The sequence below is a fragment of the Nothobranchius furzeri genome, chromosome 2, assembly GCF_043380555.1.
Source record: "Nothobranchius furzeri strain GRZ-AD chromosome 2, NfurGRZ-RIMD1, whole genome shotgun sequence".
Taxonomy (NCBI): Eukaryota; Metazoa; Chordata; class Actinopteri; order Cyprinodontiformes; family Nothobranchiidae; genus Nothobranchius; species Nothobranchius furzeri.
This window is the reverse complement of record NC_091742.1, coordinates 15,632,449-15,655,263: the sequence shown is the minus strand read 5'-3', so window position 1 is coordinate 15,655,263 and position 22,815 is coordinate 15,632,449. Positions and strand designations below refer to the sequence as shown.

Here is a 22,815-nt window from a genome sequence, read left to right as displayed (position 1 = left end):
CGCCGCAGAGAACCACACCAGACTTTATCCTCGTCGCCAATTGTGTAATATCCTCAAGCAGACACAGTGACATCCAGAGAGTAGGGTCTTGGTTGAACCTCGTTGATTCTCATCACACCGAAGCACCACAGCTTACGTTACACACACATGAATGAAGTGCCCCAGACCTAGCTAAACAGTACTACCAGAATGGAGCACTGGCTCCCCCTAGAGGCGTCATGAAGTAGTTTCCTACCTCAACTACTACAATAACGTTCCGCCGGTGTTCCGGGAATTTCTCCTACCCCGTAAACCGTCCTACCCGTCGTTCCTGCGCATGCGCACAACACAAAAAGGAAAGCAAAACGCATCCGGCTGTGATTTCATGCTACTCCGTTGTCAGATTTGCAGGAAAATAGGTAAGTAGTTAAGTATTAGTACTTTTTATTGATTTATTTAAGCCTTTGTGATTGTTTGTCAATATTAAAGTAAAGTCGCTATCTGCTTTCTGCACAAAACTGTCGAATTTGCAGCTTTGGTTAAGTCTGCTGTGGTTACTGGACATGTGGTATTTGGACAACACTTCTGAATCCGCAGCTTCAGTGTTTTAAGGCTGTTTCGGTAATGTCGCTATTTAATAAGTTAAATTATTTGCATTGTTAACTGCACATATTGAAGCTCAGAAGAAAATGTCTACTTACATTCATAGATATGGAGAAGTGGGAAGAGATGTACACATTCATTTCTGCGGGCTCCTACCCTTCAGGATATGACAAGGCTCAGAGGCAAAACCTCAGAAGATATGCCTCAAAATTCAAACAAAAGGGTCAGTAATTTATTGTTAATCCTAACAATTCATATATGTGGTTACATTAAATTCTAAATATATATTGTTTTACTGCAGATGGAGAACTCTTTGTTGGAACCAGAAGAGTAGTAAAAACCATGGATGATGCCAGGAAGATTTTTCATGAGTTTCATTCATCTCCAATCGGAGGACACACTGACACACACAAAACGCTAAATGCAGTGTGTTCCAGATTTTACTGGTTTGGTATGACAGTTGACATTAAATTTCTTTTTCAGTTCTTTGTCCCTGTGTTCTGTTGGATCTATAAATGTCAAATATATGTATCTGTAAATATATTCAGTAAATATATACTGTAACTATAATGGAGTGAGTTCATTGTCAAAGTTTATATAGTCAGGTGTTCCAATCACTTCAATGGTGACAGCTGTATAACTTAAGCACCTTGGCATGCAGACTGCTTCTACAAACAAGTGCCAAAGCATGCTACCTTTGTTATTATAAACTAGAAGCATAAGAATTATGTGCCAAAACATGCTACCTTTGTGAATATGACCTACAAGCACACTTTAATGGGTAAAAAGAAGTGTCAAACCGTACTGGCTTCATGAAAATCAGCTACAAACATACTCTGATGGGCAAAGTTAAGTGGTAAACTGTCATACCTACTTAAATTTGTGCTGGAATTATTGTTTGGCAGCAGAAATGTGCATAAATTACGTACAGTAGGACGTTTTGTCAAAGTAGGATGTTTTATCAGAGGACACCGTAAAATTATCCTACGGGTAGGACGTTTTGTCAAAGTAGGACGTTTTATCAGAACACCGGAGCCGCTCCGCCTCCCGTATGAACGGGACCTTCTCGGTGTCTTTCAGCATCTTCCAGCGCTTCCCGAGCCGCTTGGAGATCTCCGCGTTGTGCATGTCCGGCGACTGCTCCATGATCTTCCTCCTCTCGATCTTGGACCAGACCATGAAGGCGTTCATGGGCCGTTTGATGTGACCCGAAGCCGTTTTACACCAGTTCGGCTTCAGCGGCACATGGGCGCGCGCCGACACCGCCAGCGGCTCGCGCTCCTTGGGGTCAGCAGCCCCGCGAGACTCGGCGATGACCCCTACGTGCTCCGTTTGCTGAACCATTGCGAGAACCCTCTTTATATCACGGACGACTTGAAAAGACCCTCCGCTGATGCTCCGGTTCCGTCCGCTTCTTCTAACTCGGTTCGAGCAGAGCTGCTCCTCTCAGGCCGTCCGCATCTCGACTCTGCTGCCGAAACTCTCCAACCGGTATCTAATTAACAGGATGACCGTGCGCGCGACGCTTGTCATTTTAGCCAATCACTGCCCACTTTGATTCAAACATCCTTCCCCCTTCACCTGTCTCAGCCAATCAGAGCTCCGAACTCTTCCTGCATACTGTCCGTAATTTACAAAAATGAAATAATTACAGGCTCCGAGCTGATTTTATTGGAGTCTAGTGAACATAATCAAAACAGTTCTTGCATCTTAATCGAACTGAAGTTGTGAGCAGGGATGTTTCAGCACCCTGGATGTTTAAGAGGTCATGAATTAAAAAAATTAGACTCATACTTTTGATGTTAAACAATATTCAACACTAATTAATCTGAATTTGACTCCTTGAGTAAAACACAAACAGAATAAATAGAAAGATAATAAAACAGTTTGTAATGTGACACGTTTACATTAAAGCAGCAATGACCTTCTGGGAAATTTCTGATTGAGGCTGGGGTTTTCCTGGAGGACGAGCACGAGACCTCCAGGGAGTTTAAGGGCTAAGGTGGATTTCAGGGTTCCAGATAAGCCTACATACGTGTTTATTATAGGCCCTGTGGTGTTTCCTGTCTGGAGCCTCCTGAGTCCTGTCGGCCAACAGAGGGCGTCCAGCCAGACCAGAATGTAGAGATAAATTCAGAGATGAGTTCAGTGCTGCTGCATCACAAAACAGCAGTTTTACATCTGAAAAGGGGACTCCACAGCTCTGACCTTCAGCTCTTGCTGGGTAGGTTCGCGGCCGAGTGTGAAGCGGCTGGGATGAGGATCAGCACCTCCAAATCTGAGACCATGGTTCTCGACCAGAAAAAGGTTGGCTTGACAACTCCGGGTCGGGGGAGAGGTCCTACCTCAAGTGGAGGAGTTTAAGTATCTCGGGGTCTTGTTCACGAGTGAGGGTAGGAGGGATCGGGAGATTGACAGGCGGATTGGTTCGGCGTCTGCAGTGATGCGGACGCTGAGCCGATCTGTCGTGGTGAAGGGGGAGCTGAGCCAGAAAGCCAGGCTCTCGATTTACCGGTCGATCTACGTCCCAGTCCTCACCTATGGTCATGAGCTTTGGGTAATGACCGAAAGAACGAGATCGCGGATACAAGCGGCCGAAATGAGTTTCCTCCGTAGGGTGGCCGGGCTCAGCCTTAGAGATAGGGTGAGGAGCTCGGACATTCGGGAGGGACTCGGAGTAGAACCGCTGCTCCTCCGGATCGAAAGGAGCCAGTTGAGGTGGTTTGGGCATCTGGTCAGGATTCCTCCTGGACGCCTCCCCGGGGAGGTGTTTCGGGCATGTCCTGCCGGCAGGAGGCCCCCGGGTCGACCCAGGACACGTTGGAGAGGTTACATCTCAAATCTGGTCAGGGAACGCCTTGGGGTCCTGCCGGAGGAGCTGGTGGAGGTGGTCGAGGAGAGGATGGTCTGGAGCTCCCTAGTTGGGATGCTGCCCCCGCGAACCGGACCTGGATAAGCGGAGGAAGACGACGACAACGACTCCACAGCATCAGACATTGTTTCAACTTCACCCATCAGACATGAAGGGGCAGAATGGGTCAAAGACAAAGCTGTAAGAACTTCTGCAAGAGTCCTGCTGCCACAGAGTCAAGTCTCCAGACGATCAGCTGGAGGTCGGTGCATCTCAGGTCCGGTTTCAGGCCTTAAGCATGATTCATGCTTAAGCAAAGGCACATTTGTGCCCCCGCTGCTGCAGCGTCGTATCTCCTCTGTATTCATACTGGCCCGACACTGTTGCAAAGAACTTCTCCGCCAAAACAACAGAGGGCACTTTCCTATGCAGGTGTGCATTTTCTTGTAGTGACGTGTCTGCCCTACTACTATTTACCATTTACGACGCACATACACTCGCGAAAAGATGGACGACACAGACACAGAGCAAATTATTTTATTGAGCAGGAGCTGCTTGAGCTAGCAGCGGTTCCCAAACTTATTTAGCCACGCACCCCCTTCTATGTCCCGACCATGTTGACGCACCCCCCAGCCCCCACATCAGGGCATGGCTATATATATATATATATATATATATATATATATATATATATATATATATATATATATATATATATATATATATATATATATCTTGCTACTGACAGCGTGCGCAGGCCAGAGTGCTGAAGCTCGGCGCATTATTATTATGAAGCTAGGGCACATGCGGAGGACACACACACACACACACATGCAAAATATACTTGTTTTCAAGTAAATTTATTGGGCCCACTTACTTTTTCTTTGGCCCACCCACAAATGAGTTTCTGGCTACGCTAATGGTGACATATGACAGACTTCTCTGAGCTCCGCAGCCATTACACTTTTCATCTCGCGCACCCCCTAGCGGCAGCTCTCGCACCCCCAGGGGTGCGCGCACCACACTTAGGCAATCCCTGAGCTAGAGGAACAACAACTGTTATTAGAGCACAGCGAGAATGATGAAGGAAGAGGTGTCGGTGGAGTGTCCGTCCATTGCATTGTCAACCATCGCACTGTTTGCATTTTTTAAGGGAAGCTATGTCGTGCCGAAAACGACGTTGGGTTGTTTGGCTGACCAATAACAGACGTCCAGCATACAACGCGGCCATCGGATGTTTAGAAAATATAGCTCGACTTCAACCGACAGTCCAACAGTGTTGGATTGCCCATACGATGTCGCATCATGGCGATCCAACAGATCCGGCATGCTGGAGCAGTGTCAGTATGAATCAGTCTTGATGCCGACGTTAATTCATAGGAATTTGTCCTGCAGAAACTTTTTGTTAGTGAAAACCAGCCAAATTCAGTTGGAAGCTTTTAGCTATCTGCTGCTAAAATATACAAATAAAAACAAACTGCTGCTGCTGAGACAATCACTGCTGCCACAGCAACCATAGGGAGTGTGTGAGTGTGTGTGTCCATTCACATATGTGAACTGAGCCGTTACTCAGGAATGCAGCTGTTGTTGTGAGAGGTCAAAGGTCAGACCGCTGAGGTGAAAACTCTTCAGGTGGAAACAGGAAGCTGCCGGCCAATGGTTACCATGGCAACCGAAGTTTATGAGTGCTGGCTGATAAAACTTCAACCAAACAAAGTAGAAATATTCACGTGAAACTTCACAATAAAAGCATCACGCTGACGAGGGGGTTGAATTCCATATCTGCAGCTACACATTCTTGTTCCTGCTGAGGATTCTTCTCACTGGAATGCTGCATCAGGTAAAGCATATGAGTTTGTGAAAATCACCATGATGACCTTCACATGTTTTGTGTTTAGGCTCCATATTCTGACTTTCCGACTTCCTCATCAGTCTGATTCCAGGATCTGCATCTGGAGCCCTCAGCAGACCTCCAGGTGTGCTCTGATGTTCCCTCAGACGCAGTATTAGAATCCACCCAGCTCCTAAGGAAACTCTGATTCCTCCCAGCTGGAGGGGAAACATCCACCAACGTTTCTCCTCCTGAGTTTACAAAACTCAGCTTGTGGTCGATGCCTTCAGCTGTATTCAGGTGAGTTTGCTACTGATCACCGGTAAACATCTGCAGGTCACAGCTGGAACAAGTCAGGAAGGGTTAAAGCGTTTCTTCTGTACAGATGAAAATCAGAGCTCCAGTGTTTGTCTGAGATCCTCATCTGTGCCCCAGACTGTTCCCAAAGTCAGAGACTCTCTTGGTCAGCTTTGTAGCGTGATGGATTAGCTACAGTTTTGTTAAATGACCAATAAGATGTGATATTCCACATAAACAAGAATTATCAATCTTATTGGTCTTTGAATATTTGATTTAATATTACCTCAGGTTCTTTGGACTATTTAGGGAACACCCACTTCATATTAATTCAGACCGAGTCAGGATATAGTTTATAAAGATGGATTTAACACTGTTTTCTAAACTAATGATCACACATGACAAATTATGATGAGTGGTGGTTGGACAAGATAACAGACAGTGGATGAAATGATGGGATGTAAGCTTAGCTGTTTTGTAGCAAAACCTTATTAAGCATCTGAGAGGTCCAGCAGGACCATGTCCTCTCCTCAGCCACCTCCACCCTCCACTCTGATGGGACGCAGACCAGCGTGTCCCGGGTTGACCCAGAGGTCAAAAACAAATACAAAAATCTGACAGAAGTGGAATGCAGAGCTGCTCAGTGTGATGAGGGCAAAGGTCAAACTCACATGATGGAAAATGTAAATAAAATGTAATAAATGCTAAATTGAACAACAAACTCTTCTAATATTAAACGTATTAATAATTAAAACAACAAAACAAATCAGTGTTTTCATCTCAAAGGTGAAAAGAGACTCGATTCGCCTCCTCCAGCATCACACTGGGAGCTGTGGAGCTGATTAGTGGTAGGGGTCACAGTGCGTGTGTGTGTGTGTGTGTGTGTGTGTGTGTGTGTGTGTGTGTGTGTGTGTGTGTGTGTGTGTGTGTGTGTGTGTGTGTGTGATGGATGTGCCTCCCCCATAAGGAGAATCCAGAGGAAGTCGGTTTCCGTGACAACCAATTATGTCTCAGCACCAGCTGGGGGTTGGGCTGGGTTTTGGTGTAACATTGGATTTATGTTGCCACGGAAACGGGCCCCATCATGCATTATGGATGTTCATTGAAATTCAGTACCAGCTACAAGATGGTGGGGGTGGGGGTGGGGGGCCCATATGTGAATGTTTACTGTTTGTGTACACGTGTGTTACATGTGTGTGTGTGTGTGTGTGTGTGTGTGTGTGTGTGTGTGTGTGTGTGTGTGTGTGTGTGTGTGTGTGTGTGTGTGTGTGTGTGTGTGTGTGTGTGCACTAACACACACACACTAGGAGGAGCCTTGGTGCATTATATCATGTGGAAAGTTCTTATCCTCCACTTTGGTTGATGATGAGTTGTCATGTGACCTCATCAGTCGTTAGGGACGGCTGCTCTGGAACTTGCAGGAATCTCCTTCCTAAAATGTGTTTTTGTTTTTTTATTTAACTCACGGTAGATGGCTTCCTGAACAGCCTCTGTTTGAAGAAGTGGAGTCTACATCCTTCAGATGAGCTAACGACTAGTCTGAGTGCAGCCAAAGTGTGTTACAGCCATGTCCCCGGGGTTCAAGTGACATCATGGCACAGATCTTCACACCTGGATTAGGAGTTACCTCAGCAGCTGCTGGAGACACTGACAGAAGTCCATGTGGATGTGGACTTATGATGGGACTGATGCAGGAAAAAATGTGTGTGTGTGTGTGTGTGTGTGTTTGTTTGTGTGTTTGTGTGTGTGTGTGTGTGTGTGTGTGTGTGTTTGTTTGTGTGTGTGTGTGTGTGTGTGTGTGTGTTTATTTGTGTGTGTGTGTGTGTGTGTTTGTTTGTGTGTGTGTGTGTGTGTGTTTATTTGTGTGTGTGTGTGTGTGTTTGCAGTATGCATTTACACAGGTTGTTAAACACCTATTTTACTTACAGTAGGAAAACCTAAACTCAGCAACTGTTTATTCGCCACAAACCTCCAGCTGATTAATGCAGAAAATATTGAAACACTAAAAATGGAAAATTCCAATAAAAATGTTTATTTATTCTTGTTGATAATGAGAACACCAGCAGGTGGTGATGGACTGACTCCTTTGATCTGATGGTTTAGAATTATGAGTAAGACCAGCCTCAATGAAACTAAGATTGGAGCTGATTTAGGATGACAGAAACATATTTAGCCATTAGTGTATCTGTCCTGAAGAAGCTATTTCTCAGAACAGAGGCTGTTCAGGAAGCTTCCCTAACAGATTTTGTTGCTTTTGTGGGGGTGAGTGATAGGGTTAACCTTCTTCTGCCTTAAAATGGGATTAAACATGTTAGTGTGTTTTTAACCATTCTAATCTAATCTAATCTAATCTAATCTAATCTAATCTAATCTAATCTAATCTAATCTAATCTAATCTAATCTAATCTAATCTAATCTAACACTAATTCCCCCTATGAACCTGAGTTACATTTGTAAGAATAAAGAAACAGATCAAACATCCTTGATGTTTCAATTCAATTCAATAATACTTTATTAATCTCAGAGGGAAATTAGAGTGCTGGGATTCAGCCATGTTGCCTCCTTCCCGTCAGTGGGGGGGAGGGGCATGTCATTCCTGATCCCTGCTGAGTCTGGACCTGAAACTTCCAGCCTCACATGAAGGTCCGATCAGCTCCAGACCCGGTTACTCTAGTTTACTGGTTTAGTTTCACCAGTATGAAACATTGATCTAATCCTAACTAATCCCCTCTGGAGCAAAGAGGATTCCACCAAATCTGAAACACAACTTTTCAGCTTCTGGTTTATTCACTGAACTGCTTCTGTTGTTTTTGTTCAATTTATTTTGTTTAATTTGTTTCTACATCTTTTTTATTGTCAATAATTGACTAAAAACACAAACAACAGGTTCGTTCTTAACCGACTCACAGATTTGCAGTTTAGCATCAAATCAGCTGATGCAGAGATTTCTGGTGATGAGTTAAAAACATCATCAGAACCAAAGACACACACACACACACACACACACACACACACACACACACACACACACACACACACACACACACACACACACACACACACACACACACACACACACACACAGATATTAGCTTAGATGCACACAAACACGCTTTTATATAGTTTCTTATTGCTGATGTTTGACGAAACCCAGAAAATGCGATTAATACGACACAATCAAATACCAGATATCGTATCGTATCGCCCTGACAGCGATACAATATGATTAATACGAAACCTGAGCTGCCTGAGATGCAGGACATCTTTATCCACTTAAAATAGGGGTTCCCAATCCTGGTCCTGGAGCACGTTTTAGTGGTTTCTCTGCTCCAACACACTAGATTCAGTGGTTGAATCACCTGTGCAGCAGCTCATCAGGCTCTGCAGAGCCTTCAGATTGAAGAGAGGTGTGTTGAAGCGGGGTTAAAACTAAAACCTGCTGGATACCGGCCCTCCAGGACCAGGATTGGACCTTCTGACCTAAAACTAAAACAGGTCTAAAGAACTTCTGCTTAAAAAATCCTAACAGAACTTTTTCATCTTTTTGTTTCGGTTTGAGTCTTTAAAAAAATTTGATGCCTCCATCACTTTTCTGAGACGTCTCAGATGGCAGTAATCAGGACAGTGTCCCTTAGAGTGAAGACAAGGACATCAAGCCGGTGTGACTCAGGCCGGGACAATCGGCTGAGACGACGTCCAAACAGGACGCGTCAGAGCTGGGACGGCATCACCGCTTGAGCCTCTGATGAATCGGCCCGTCTCCTTTTGATTCTGCCAACTGGACCGAGGTCCGGTTGAGATTAGGAGCGGCAGCAGCTCCGAGGAGCGAGTGACCGAATCCCAATGAGCAGCCGAGGCGTCAGATTAGACCGTATAGGAATGAAGACAGGAAGATTTCTGAGGAGGATTTACTCAAAGCTGCTCTAAATGAAAACAACAAATCTGGCCTCAGGGAGGAAAATAAGGAATAGATTTGGTGTTTAGTCCAGTTTCACCTGGAAAATCTGAATTTGGGTTTAACATTTTCAGTTCTTAATTCACCAGGATTAAAATCATCAGAACTAACGTTCAGCGATTAAATCAGCATTTTAAACTAAAGATTAATCTGGAACAGACTGAGATTAGCACTCAAAGCAGCAATTGACCCAAAACACAGGATTAAAATCAGAATATTCTGGATCATCTTTCAACCGGTTTTCAGGGTGAAGATCATTTCTGGATTAGCGAAGGCACAGAAACGGGTTTTTAAATAAATTTATTCATTTTGGACACAAAAGTAAACAAAACAAACTCTATTGGTGTGTAGAGTTAATAATTAATGAAAGAGTGTCAAAGAAATCCTGTTTATTTTTATGTATGTATTTATTTATTTATTTATTTATTTATTTATTCAATTAAATTCAATTCAAGTTTATTTATATAGCGCCAAATCACGACAAGAGTCGTCTCAAGGCACTTCACATAATAAACATTCCAATTCAGGTCAGTTCATTAAGCCAATCAGAAATTATGTTTCCTATATAAGGAACCCAGCAAATTGCATCGAGTCACTGACTAGTGACAGTGACTTTACAGCAATCCTCATACTAAGCAAGCATAAAGCGACAGTGGAGAGGAAAACTCCCTTTTAACAGGAAGAAACCTCCAGAGAATCCCGGCTCAGTATAAGCAGCCATCCTCCATGACTCACTGGGGATCGAGAAGACAGAGCACGCGCACGCACACACACACACACACACACACACACACACACACACACACACACACACACACACACACACACACACACACACACACACACACACACACCGCCCGTTAGAATGAATCAATGCAGCCTTTCTGACTTGGAACAGCAAAGTATCCCATAATGCATTGTTTCACAAACCACTATACTCCCAACACCAGAGCAGAACGCTAATAACTTGTTTTGTATCAGAAATACAGATAAAGAAATATAAAGTTGGCTGTTATTGTAAATAATTGTGTGTGTGTATGTGTTTTTTTCAGACTTTTCACCTCCCTCAAAATGCTAATAAGCTAGCCAACTATCAAAATAAGAGCATAGCTCTGTTTTGATGAAAAATAAGTTTTTTTCTTCGTTTAACAGCAGGAAAGGCTGGTACTTCATCAGTTTAGATAAGAAGTGGACAAAATATGTAAATATAGTGTTCATTGTTATGTTGTTATTTAAGGGACAAACTAGACTTTTATTTTTTTATGGTTATTTTTGTAACCATAGCAACAAGCTGCACTTTTTGCCATGACGCCGGTTCTGCTCCTCCCGTATTCGGTGGAACAGGTTTTCTGCTGTACTTGCCAAGAACATTGTAGTGCGTCCTTGGGTACTGAGAAGTGGCCCAAGTCTTTGAACTCACCATCACAGCAACAGGTCATCCATATGGGGTTTTTTACTTCCTGAATAAGAATTCTCAACTTAAAATAAATGTAGTCCTATGAAACTGGTGTTGTTCTAAACCAGAATAATTTAAAAAGTAATGTGAATCCGATTTTCATAACTGACCAGGTCAATCAGGTGGGCGGAGTCAAACAATTACATCATCACTTCTGCCCGTCTGATAAGCCACACCTTTTCTCATTTGACTTTTTTTAAATTATTGTTTTGGATCACTTTTTCGTTAACACAGTATTCAGCATGTTTCAAAACAGTCGTGAAAACCAGTTTGAACCTTGACCTTTGCTCACATGAGCTGAAGGTGTTTAGTCCAACAGGAAGTTGGCCTAAATGGATGATGGATGGATGGCATCTGATGCTACAGTTAGCTTAGCTTAGCTATTTAAAGCCTTTTGCTGCTGTGATTTTAGTTTCTTGTTTTAATGTTTCGACAGTTTGAATAATCGGGTTATTAGTTCAATCAGTTTAATTAAAGGGACACTATGCTGTGCTCTGATTGGCTGGGAGCCAGACTTGTGGCCGTTCAGGTGGATCACGTGGTAGTTTGGCCTGGCAACGTCTGACGACACGTTGCTTTTCCAACCCGCTCATGGAACAGCCAGGGTCCAGAACCAGGACCCGAGACCCTTTAGCAGGTTGTGTTTGTGCTGGTCCCAGACAGCCTGATGCCTGCACACAACTCTGGCTCACCCCTTGAGTTATGCAGCCCATTTCTGCACCAAAACTCTGAGAAAAATCAGCTAAAATCCAAAGAGAAAGTCCTTGAGGAAGTCTGTGGAAGTCCTGATCCAAACGGATTAGAGAAAATCAGAGTCAGATTAAAACTTTTACTCAGGGTTTAGTTCAGTTAAATGCTTCGTTTAATTAGTTTTATTCTGTTTTGTTTTGATGAACATATAAAAACAATAATGTTAAATCAAAATTCTTTAAATGTGTTTGTTATTCCTGTTGTCTGGTGCAGTATAACCAAAGGAGCTTATGGGAAAGAAAATTCTCTCCTCAGAAGATACAGTCCAGCGTTTGTTAAACAGCTCCGTTAAGAAGTCATAAAATGGATTTCTTTAGGAATTAACGAGCTGCTCTCACAGCTCAGATCCTTCTGGGTCCATCAGAAACCTCCTCAGAACCATCAAACCTCGTTAATCCCAGCTCTGTCTGGGTCCGACGTTCTTGCCGAGTGTCAGCTGAGTAATCACTCACTCACACACACACACACACACATGCACACGCACACGCACACGCACACACACACACACACACACACACACACACACACACACACACACACACACACACACACACACACATCGCTTCAGATTACGGACAGATCAGATGCTCCTGAACGCAACATAAGGTTCTTCATCATCATCATCATCATCATCATCATCATCATCATCATCATCATCATCATCATCACCAACAGCAGACATGAATGTTTAATAAAAACAAGCCTTCTGCTAACTCGCTGTCACTAATGTATGGAAACACAATGATGTTAAAATCACAACGCAGGCTGTGGCCTGTGTCACTATGAGGTTAAAAAGCAAGTAGATTCCTAGCCTGAGCTGATCAGAGGCAAGATATTTTTATATCCTGACTATTATTATCGTCTCTCCTGCCTCTCCTACAGCCTCCATCCACTCTGTTGCAGCCTGTGAGAACTTTCTGTCTTTCTTTGTGGACAAAGTCAGTAAGGTTAGATCTAGCATCTCTCCTTTAGCCTTAGCGCTGCCTCTCCCGACTCCAACCAGGCCCATCATCCTAGATAGCTTTGCTCCTGTTTCTTTACTAGAGTTAACCAAACTAGTTAACTCTATGAAGACCTCTGCATGCCCCCTCCACATCTTACCCTCATCTTTGTTTAAAAGTGCTTTTCAGTCCATCGGTCCCAGCGTGCTCTCTATAATTAATGCTTCTCTGGTCTCTGGTCAGGTCCCTGCTTACTTTAAGAACGCTGTAATCCACCCGCTTCTTAAAAAACCGAGTCTTGACCCCTCTCTCCATAGCAGCTTCAGACCCATCTCTAAACTTCCGTTCATCTCGAAGATCTTGGAGAAGGTTGTGGCTAAACAACTCACAGCTGCTCTTGATGAACATAACATCTATGATTGCTTCCAGTCAGGTTTTCGTAGAGCTCATTCTACTGAAACAGCTCTTCTTAGGGTCTCTAATGACCTTCTGACTCACAGTGATGCAGGGGACTGTTCTGCTCTGGTCCTGCTGGACCTGACTGCAGCCTTTGACACTGTTGACCATCACCTGCTACTGGAGAGGCTGAGAGACGGATAGGCCTATCAGGAACTGCTCTGGAGTGGTTATCCTCTGATCTTTCTGAGCGTTTCTTTTCTGTGGCCGTCTCCAAGTTTAGGTCCTCCACCACCTCCCTTACCCATGGTGTCCCACAAGGTTCTGTGCTGGGGCCTCTGCTCTTCCTCCTCTATCTGCTTCCTCTTCAGCACATCCTGAGCTCCTTCAAAGGAATCTCCTACCATCTTTATGCAGATGACATCCAACTGTACATCTCCTTTAAGCCCCATGAGATGTCTATGCTGCAGCTGTTACACACCTGCTTAGACTCTAGCAAAACCTGGATGGCTGGGAGCTTTCTACAGCTGAATGAAGATACGACTGAGATCCTCATCTGTGCCCCAGACAAGCTGGTTCCCAAAGTCAGAGACTGTTGGTCAGCTTGCTTCTCACACCAAACCTTCTGTCTGGAATCTTGGCGTGACCTTTGACCCAGCTCTCACCCTGGATTCTCATGTCAGTTCTCTTGTTCACTCTTCCTTCTTCCATCTCAGGAACATTGCTAAGCTGAGTCCCATTCTGTCTCGCTCTGAACTTGAGACTGTGCTCCACACCTTCATCTCCTCACGCTTAGACTACTGTAACTCTCTTTTCACGTGTCTGAGCAGAACCTCCCTGAACCGTGTAGCGTTATGGATTTATGCTCTTTTATGAAAGAGAAACCATGCTACGTATTAATTCGGAATATTAATTTTAATAAATCAATAACCAAATTTTATATTGTTCAGAAGCCTCAAAGGTTGTTTTCATCCATAAACTGCCGATAATATCTGAGTGTCTGTGTTTCAGTTCAATGAGGAAACAAGTTTGAAGGATTAAAAGTTTTAATTCTTCAAATTAAACTAATGATTTTGAAAATTGACAAACAGGAAATAACAATCACATTGGCAACTTTGTGGGACAATCTTTTAACAGTTTATATGCTGTGCTTGCTCAAATAGACCTTCTGGTGAATTTATGAAGATTGAGAATGTTGTGACATGAATGCGTGTGTGAGTCTGATTTTGCTTCAAGAAGAAACAGGTGTCTGAGTGAAGTGATGGTTTGGATAAACTTAGGTCTTATCAGAGAACTGCATCAAACGCTAAAACCGTGCTCTGTCTCACCGAACTCTTGTGGACCCTCTTTCGGATCCGGGCCGTGGAGGATGTTGTGGTTCATCCAGATGACACCGGCGGCTGACAGGAGACATAGGTGTCGAACGGAACCGGTCCAGAGTTGCCCTCGGTACACGTGGATGGTAGAGCGTTTTATCGATGCGCTTTCTTAAGTTAATTCACTCAGAAATCAAAAGACTCGGTAATGAGTCTTCGTTAGAAGTTGCGGTTCAGCTATTCTGCCTGCGTGGCAGAAACAGCGTGAGAGAAGGGGGGAAGAACGAGCCAACAGGCTCTGCCCCCCCTTTGGTTTTCAGGTCTGTTCTCTCTCGTTGTCCAACACGAACTGCCTCAAAAGACTGAAGCTTACCAAAAACCTTTCTCTTCTCAAAGCAAAACATGTGCGTCATCAAATGTGTCTGGATTTTACTGTGGGAAGGTGTGTGTGAATGTTTGTGTGCTTGAGTGTGAAGGTCAGTACCAAACATTCAACATTATTTAAGAATGGATTCATTAAACCATTATAATTACCCCAAAGCTAAATAGTCATTCATTTGATTAATCACATTTATAATGAGCAAAATGATAATGGTTACTTTAACATTAAAATCAAGAAAAAGAAGTTTAAACTTTATGTTTTGACTTGGTCTGGGTACAACTCATGTAAACACATCTTCTGGTAGACTGCAGGTGGCAGATGTTATGGTTTCCTCCCAGACTCGCTGGCGTTCAGGTCTTAATCTGTGGGTGAAAGTTCTCAGCGGCCCAGCTTTGACACAGCTGAGTCCAACACCACCATTGTGACAGAAAACCCATATTTCCTCACGTTACAACCGTCTACAGGTGGTTCAGAATGCCTGTGCTCGGCTTCTGACCAAGTCCTCCAAACACACCCACATCACCCCACTTCTCCTCCAGCTTCACTGGCTGCCAGTCAACTTCAGGGTTCATTTCAAGATCCTGGTTCTGGTCTATAGGGCCTTACATGGACAAGCACCATCTTATACTGGTGATCTTCTTAGTCCCTACACCCCCAGCAGGTCCCTGAGGTCAAGTGATCAAAGCCTACTGGTTGTGCAGCACCAGGCTAAAGGTCAAAGGTGACAGACCATTTGCTGCTGTGGCCCCCAGACTCTGGAATTCTCTCCCCCTGAGCCTGAGATCAGTGGACTCAGTGGACTCCTTTAAACTCACCGACTCATTAAAACCGACTCATCTACTCATGGGACAGCGGCAGCTCAGGAGGTAGAGCAGGTTGTCCAGTAACCAGAAGGTTGCAGGTTTGATCCCGGGTCTAATCGGTGAATGCTGCTGTTGTTTCCTTGGGCAAAACATTTAGAGAGTGGCACCAGTACTCAGCATCCTCACCCCCGTCAGTGCCCCAGGGCAGCTGTGGCTACATTGTAGCTCATCTCCACCAGCGTGTGAATGGGTGAATGACTAATTGGGTTTGTAAAGTGTCTTGGGGGGTTCCAGGACTCCAGAAGGCGCTATAATTCAGGCCATTCAGCATTAATTAACAGCCTTGTGTTTGCGGGTGCTAGCCGGCGGCCATCTCTAATCTAGACAAACTCGTCTCTGAGTTCAGTTAAATTTTTAACTTTTTGTTTATTATTGTGACTTTTTGAGGATTTCAGAGATGAAGAGCTTTTTAATCCTTGTCAAACTATTTTCCGTTTTCAGTTTTGTACTTTTCTTATTAAAAAAACCCAAACAGACATGTTTTTGGTACCAGTTCTCCAGGTGTTGTCTCACAAAACAGCTGGATCCAGCTGCGGACCTAAATCAGCCACCCAGCTGGACAAACCTCCTCCAACCGGTTTGGGTCTCTGACCTGCTGCGTCTGGGATGTCCGGAATGTCGTTAATGGAACACAAACATCAGAAAACCGACTCATAAAGCAGATTTTAGCTCAGTTCTGTCCAAAGGTCCAGATCTGACCGTGGATTGTGTCTGATTTTCTCCCCTGCAGCCAGACAGTCCAGAAATCTTTAAAGTGTTTTTGCATCGATACGTTCTTCTGGCTTTCTGGAGGAGTTTAAATCAAATTCATTCAGCTTTTGTATCAAAGACAAGGTTAAAGCAGCTGTTGGATGAAACCGGAGATGACTGGACAGTCTTCCTCATCCTCCTCCCTCTGAGACGAACCCATCCCGCCCTGATGTCTCTGTTCCCTCTACGTTGTCTGCAGGTGAACTTTGTGGTGTGTCAGCTCTGCGCTCTGATCTCAGCCTTCTGGTTCCGTCTCTTCCTCCATCCCAGTAAATCCAGTCCCTTCATCCGACACGTGGTGGCCACCGTACTGGGACTCTACTTTGCCATGTTCTGCTTTGGCTGGTAAACCTGAATGTGATACTTCCGTCTCACCAGGGTTAAAAAGCTCCTGGTTTGACTCTGCTCCTTCCTGATTTCCAGGTACTCGCTTCACTTCCTGTTTCAGAGTGGACTCACCTACGGAATCATGATCGTGACCGGAGTCGAGCACATGCACAAGTGAGATTCCTTATTCGGTAGAACTCCAGAAACCTTCTGACCAATGTGGACTTGGTGTGAATCCTTAGAGCTTCCTGCTAGACTTCAGGAGATGCAGCCAGGTGCACAGGCTGACGTTGACTCATGATGGTCAGGAACTCAGTCTGACCTCCTGTTCCTGCAGGTACTGCCTGGTGGTGGCCCTCAGTTACCTGAGTCTGTGCCAGATCACTCGGGTTTACGTCTTCGACTATGGCATGTACTCAGCCGACTTCACCGGGTAAAACCCACATCACTCACTTTAGATCATCTGTAGTGAAAGTTGGTGAAGGTGAAAGGTGAAAGTGGTGTTTCCTTTCAGACCCATGATGGTGATAACTCAGAAGATCACCAGCCTGGCGTTTGAGATCCATGATGGTAGGCCAGAGCTGGAGCGGGTTGATGGTCGACGCGCAGAGCTGTGGAATGTAAATGTGTCTGTTTTCCTCACAGGGATGGCTCGGAAAGAGGAACATCTGACAGCCGGACAGAAGATTTTAGCCGTAAGGTTTGTTCCATCGTGTTTGAAGCTGAGATTGAAGCAGTTTTGTTCCCAAAGGATTTTATCTCTGTTCTGCAGCGTTTCAGACACTTCACCTTGATCTAGATGTGTGTGTGTGTGTGTGCGCGCGTGTGTGTGTGCGTGTGTGTGTGTGCGTGTGTGTGTGTGTCTGTGTGCACGCATGTGCGTGCGTGCGTGTGTGTTTGTGTGTGCGTATGTGTGCGCGTGGGTGCGTGTGTGTCTGTGTCTGTGTGTGTGTGTGTGTGTGTGTGTGTGCATGTGTGCGTACGTGGGTGCATGTGTGTTTGTGTGTGCGTACGTGTGTGTGTGCATGCGTGTGTGTGTGTGTGTTCAGGCGAATGCCGAGCCTGCTGGAGTATTTTAGCTACAACTGTAACTTCATGGGAATTCTGGCCGGACCCACGTGCTCCTATAACGACTACATCGCCTTCATCGAGGGAGACCCTCGTCGCCACCGAGACCAGGAGGCCGACAGGAAGTCCAAGAGCCAGCTGAGGCTGGACGAGCCTTCGCCAAACGTAGGTTGCTGCTTTGGTCCCTAAACGATAACAGCAGGGATGTTCCTTGTTCTGTTGGGTTAAGTTCATGTCCTTGAAAGCCAAGACCAAGTCAAACCGTCTTTGATGGGAAAGTCAAGTCTTACACGTCTGAAAAACAAGTCTTCAAGGGCCAAGACAAAGAAAACCCATAGAACAAGCACCACTTCCTGTTTGTGCGGCAGCCATGTTGGATTTTAAGGTTCAGCTTTATAAGAAGTTAAAGAGGACAACTGATTAAAATAAAAGCTTTAGCGATGCCGCAGGTCTTTTATTTTGTAAAAATACAGATAAAAAGTTTGATTTCGGCTACAATGGAAACTTAAACAAGACTAAATGTGTGTCTCCTCAGATGGAGGTTGTCCGTAAAGTGGCCACCTCCTTCTTCTGCCTCCTGGTTTTTCTGTCGGTGTGTAAAGTTTTCCCCGTAGAACGTAACATTGACGACGACTTCATTGCCAACACACCGTTCTACGCTCAGGTGTGCTACCTGTCCATGGTGACCACCAGACCAAAGTACTATTTTGTGTGGACGCTCGGTGGGTAGTCACCTTTACCTGGTTACCTGGTGACTTGTTTGATTTTAGTCTAACCTGAGTTTGTCCCACTGAACAGCTGACGCCATCAACAACGCGGCTGGTTTTGGTTTTAATGGTTACGACAGTAACGGCGTTCCCCGCTGGGACCTCATCTCCAACCTGAGGATCCTGAACATTGAGGTAGGGCTTTGGGTGAATGAGGGACACTTCTCCTTAACACATTTAAAGTTTCAGTCTGACTGATTAGACTCTGGCTTTGTTCCAGTTTGCCACCAGTTTCAAAGTTTTCCTGGATAATTGGAACATTCAGACAGTACACTGGCTCAAACGGTTCGTCCAAAGGCTTTAAAACACAAACAAACATGTCTGTCTTTTCCTGATGAACTATGAATGAATTTTGCTTTAGGCTGACCTTTAACCTTTGGTAAACAGGGTGTGTTATGAGCGATGTCCCTACCACCCAACAGCAGCTACCTTCATCCTGTCGGCCATGTGGCACGGCGCCTATCCAGGATACTACCTCACCTTCATCACCGGCATCGTGGTCACACTGGCTGCCAGAGCGGTGAGCTGGAATACTGGATGGATGGATGGATGGATGGATGGATGGATGGATGGATGGAAAGATGTGATTGGATGGATGGATGTCATTAGATGGATGGATGGATGGATGGAAAGATGTGATTGGATGGATGGATGAATGTGGCTGGTGGGATGGATGGAAAGATGTGATTGGATGGATGGATGGATGGATGGATGTAATTAGATGGATGGATTGATGGATGGATGTGATTGGATGGGTGGATGGATGGATGATGGATGGATGGAAGGATGGATGGATGAAAAGATGTGATTGGATGGATGGATGGATGTGATTAGATGGATGGATGTGACTAGATGGATGGATGGATGTGATTAGATGGATGGATGGATGGATGTGATTAGATGGATGGATGTGACTAGATGGATGGATGGATGTGATTAGATGGATGGATGTGATTAGATGGATGGATGGATGTGATTAGATGGATGGATGTGATTAGATGAGTGGATGGATGGATGGATGAAGTACGTTTATTGTTGCCAATTGAAACTACGTGTTTTTCCCCGTAGGTCCGTCACAAAGTCCGGCCGTACTTCCTTCAGTCTGCCACCCATAAATTGGTGTATGATGTCATCACTTGGGCGGCCACTCAGATCGCCATCTGCTACACTGTGGTTCCTTTTGTCCTGTTGTCTGTGTGTCCATCTTTAAAGTTTTACAGGTCAGTGCAGCAGTGCAGGTAAATCACCTGTCATTAGGCTCAGACTTGGTGGGTTTCAGGTTGAGTCCAACTCATTCCTGTCAGGTGTTGCTCATGTGTCCTTTGGTCAGTCGTCATCTGATTCCTTTAAATTATGATTGAGATCAGATTCATGGGATCTGCTGACATTTGCCTCGGGTTTATGTGTGTTTCACTGAGATTGAGCCAGTCTGAACTCAGATATGAACCCATCAGCTTTTATTTTATTCTGACTTCTGTAACCCGGTCTAACTGGGTTTATGAACTCTAACCAAGCTGCTTGCTCTGCAGGTCGTGGTACTTCAGCCTCCACATCCTCTGCATCCTCCTGGCAGTGGCGATGCCCGTCAAACCCAAACACCTGCGCCTCAAAGTGCAGCAGGAAAGCAGTCCTCAGGATGCGGTCCAGAAGACACTGGAGGCTGCAGACGGCACCTACGCACAGAAAGAAAAAGCATCATGAGACGGAGGTCAAAAGTCAGCCGTTACTTCATTTTTCATGGACTTGTGTGGAAGGACGAGGAGCCAAACAGGCCCAGTGACCTTCCTGCTGAATTAGGTACAGAAACACAACGGCCAAAACGGTTTTATTTGGATTCAGAGGAGGTGAGGATGAAGCAGGTCCTGGGTCGTTTTTTTTTTTCAGAGGAAGCTTGACTGCCAGAACTGACAGATTCAGGAAAAATCTGCCATTGGAGAAAATAAATAACGTGAGTTTACACGGAGCAGCTGTGTGTGATCGGTAAGAGCTACACTGCCATGGTGTTGAACTGACTCCATCTTCCTCCGGTCAGAAACCTGCTGATCAACGCAGTTAAAACGAAACCACATGTGTATAAAACAGCTGGATCATTAAATAAAAGTCTGACTCGTTTAAACTTCAGAGTATTTAAAAAAGTTCCTTTTAAAGAAAAGTGCCAATTATTGTTCCACTCAGTCACCTTAGTTCTTATGAGTTGCACCAGAAAAGCGAAATGCTGCTTGTTAGAAGTCGCCTCGGTGAGTTTACAGTTCAGGTTTGTGTGATTTTATCTTGGCAGAATTTTGCCTGAAACCCAGATCTAACTTTCTAATGTGAACTGTGATGCTGCACAGATCACGTTTCTTCTCCATGAGAACAATCATCAAGTATTGGCTGCTTTTATTTTGAAATTTATTCTGAAGGCAGTGATCATGGCTTTGATGGGGGTGTGGGGTTTGGTGGTTAGGCTCTACAGATTAAAGCATTTAAATAACTCCATAAAACTTCAAACCCCACCTAATCCTCTGATATTATTACAAACATCTGGATAATACTCTCAGCATTCCAGCTGGATGTGTGTCAGAAGACCTTCTTACTGGATTTGATGAAACTTAGCTCAAAAATATAACTTGTGTTAAACACTTTTTTCCATGGTCACTAAAATCCAACACAGGAAAACAGTCGGAGGTGTTTATTCTAGTGTGAAAAAGGAGCGACTAACAAAAACATCTGGAAGCATTTAAAGATTAAAATATAAAACACCTCATGTTTCATTTCTATGGAGTTAATTTTGTTTCTTTATTAATTACAAAAAAGTACCAAAACTGAAAAAAAAAAAAAAAAAGGAAACCAAATTCTAAAAAACTGCAAACAAGGTTGTGGGCGAGGCCTTTTTGTGGAAGATGAAAGGCCTGTCTTCATTGGCTGATGTCACCAGTCTGTTATTACCAGCTAAGGGCTGGTCCGCCAGCACAAAGGTTAAAGACGTAACATTACGAACGGTAGAGGAACATTTACGTTTGTACAACGTGACAACAACTAAAAGGTTTTGAGAGCAAAGAATGGAGATGCACAAGCAAAATGTTCAGGTTTTGAAAATATATTTTTTCCTTTTGAAAATAAAACTTTCTGACTCTGATAGAAAATGGTTTGATTTCTAATTCAGCTTTAAATAGACATAAAAGTTTAAAGGTAAACTTAATTCTTTTTTTTTTTTGCATTCCATTTTTCATTATTTTGTTTTAACTTTATCTTTTGTTGAAATTACTTTTTTGAATGATTAATAAAAAACTAAATTAACTCCATAATTCTTGGCTGCTTTACATGTTACCACAGAAAACTGTTTAGGAATATAAATCTGTTTATTTTTACTAACAAGAGAAATGTGTCTCTTCTTCAGCAGTTCAACCGTGATAACCAGTAGTTTCGTTTAGCTGCAGACGTTTGTTTTAGGCTGATTAGCTAACAGCTGATCCAGCTAATCCAGTTGAGATCTGCGGTGGACAGTTTGCTCTCTAGCACCTGTAAATGCTATTTTCAGACAAACTTCAGATTTGAGTTATTTAATTTAGCTTTTCTCTTGACAACTGTTAGTATTACGTGGCTCTGGTGTTGTACTTCCCATCAGTGTTTTTGAGTCTTTTTCTTCTTATCTTTACTAAACCAAACGATCTAGATATAGCTGTATGTTTTACATTAGTACTTCTACTGTTGGCTTCCCTCCATGACTCCAGGTTGAAGATGTGAGGATGAATCTGTGGATAAATGTGACATTGGGATGGGAAACCGTCCACCCATCTGTAGGGTTGATAATTGTTTGTTTGGACTTCATGTTTGATTTTTGTAAATGTGAATAAATGTTGTTTTTTTAAATACTTTAAGTGAATGTTTATTGTGTTTTAATACAAACATGTTGCAAAAGAAGAAAAGGTACACACACACACACACACACACACACACACACACACACAGCTCAACAATAATAATAATGCAGAAAATTAAAATTCACAAAACACTTTCAGGATATTCTTGTTTTAAATCAGGAACAAAGGAATGAGATTAAATATCTTTTGAGTGTCTTGAACAGAAGAGAGAGGTGTGTAAACAGCAGAACTGATTAGAGTTTCTGACTGGTTTACCAAAGGTAAACTAGAGGCTCTGACTCATGACCTTCAGATTATGAGATTGAGCTGTGGACTGTTCCAACAAAGCACGTAAAGAGTGAATTTGACAATTATTTTAAACTAGAAGCCACGTTTTACAGTATTTACTAGCCTACTAACTTAGTTTTGTTCTAATTTTTT

General features: G+C 43.8%; 2 protein-coding genes and 1 long non-coding RNA gene across 4 annotated transcripts; 2 read left to right on the top strand and 1 right to left on the bottom strand.

Moving 5' to 3' along the window:
- Positions 1–1,336: 1,336 nt before the first annotated feature.
- On the bottom strand, positions 1,337–1,926 carry LOC129165460 (SRY-related protein AES4-like). The gene has a single exon (XM_070544530.1). It carries the CDS (start codon positions 1,924–1,926, stop codon positions 1,567–1,569), a length of 360 nt encoding a protein of 119 aa, XP_070400631.1. The 3' UTR covers positions 1,337–1,566.
- A 2,244-nt stretch (positions 1,927–4,170) lies between these two features.
- Positions 4,171–10,357, top strand: LOC129165318 (uncharacterized). Of its 2 annotated transcripts, XR_008564693.2 has the most exons (3): positions 4,171–5,273; positions 5,366–5,564; positions 7,033–10,357. It is a non-coding gene; the product is annotated as an uncharacterized lncRNA (long non-coding RNA). The 2 variants fall into 2 exon arrangements; XR_011519245.1 differs by having other exon boundaries at positions 4,171–5,564.
- A 6,077-nt stretch (positions 10,358–16,434) lies between these two features.
- Positions 16,435–20,819, top strand: LOC139062859 (lysophospholipid acyltransferase 2-like). Its single transcript, XM_070544521.1, has 12 exons — positions 16,435–16,715; positions 16,794–16,871; positions 17,035–17,130; positions 17,212–17,267; positions 17,343–17,397; positions 17,747–17,930; positions 18,301–18,487; positions 18,564–18,667; positions 18,753–18,817; positions 18,920–19,052; positions 19,601–19,752; positions 20,062–20,819. The coding sequence occupies exons 1-12, from the start codon at positions 16,540–16,542 to the stop codon at positions 20,231–20,233; spliced, it is 1,458 nt and encodes a 485-aa protein (XP_070400622.1). The 5' UTR covers positions 16,435–16,539; the 3' UTR covers positions 20,234–20,819.
- Positions 20,820–22,815: the final 1,996 nt, after the last annotated feature.

Excerpts from the sequence above, each read along its gene's own strand:
- LOC129165460 (XM_070544530.1), bottom strand. The coding sequence starts at position 1,926 with ATGGTTCAGCAAACGGAGCACGTAGGGGTCATCGCCGAGTCTCGCGGG.
- LOC139062859 (XM_070544521.1), top strand. The coding sequence starts at position 16,540 with ATGTCTCTGTTCCCTCTACGTTGTCTGCAGGTGAACTTTGTGGTGTGT. Across the intron at positions 18,488-18,563 it reads CTATTTTGTGTGGACGCTCG|CTGACGCCATCAACAACGCG; the intron begins GTGGGTAGTCAC and ends CCCACTGAACAG. Across the intron at positions 18,668-18,752 it reads TGAGGATCCTGAACATTGAG|TTTGCCACCAGTTTCAAAGT; the intron begins GTAGGGCTTTGG and ends GCTTTGTTCCAG.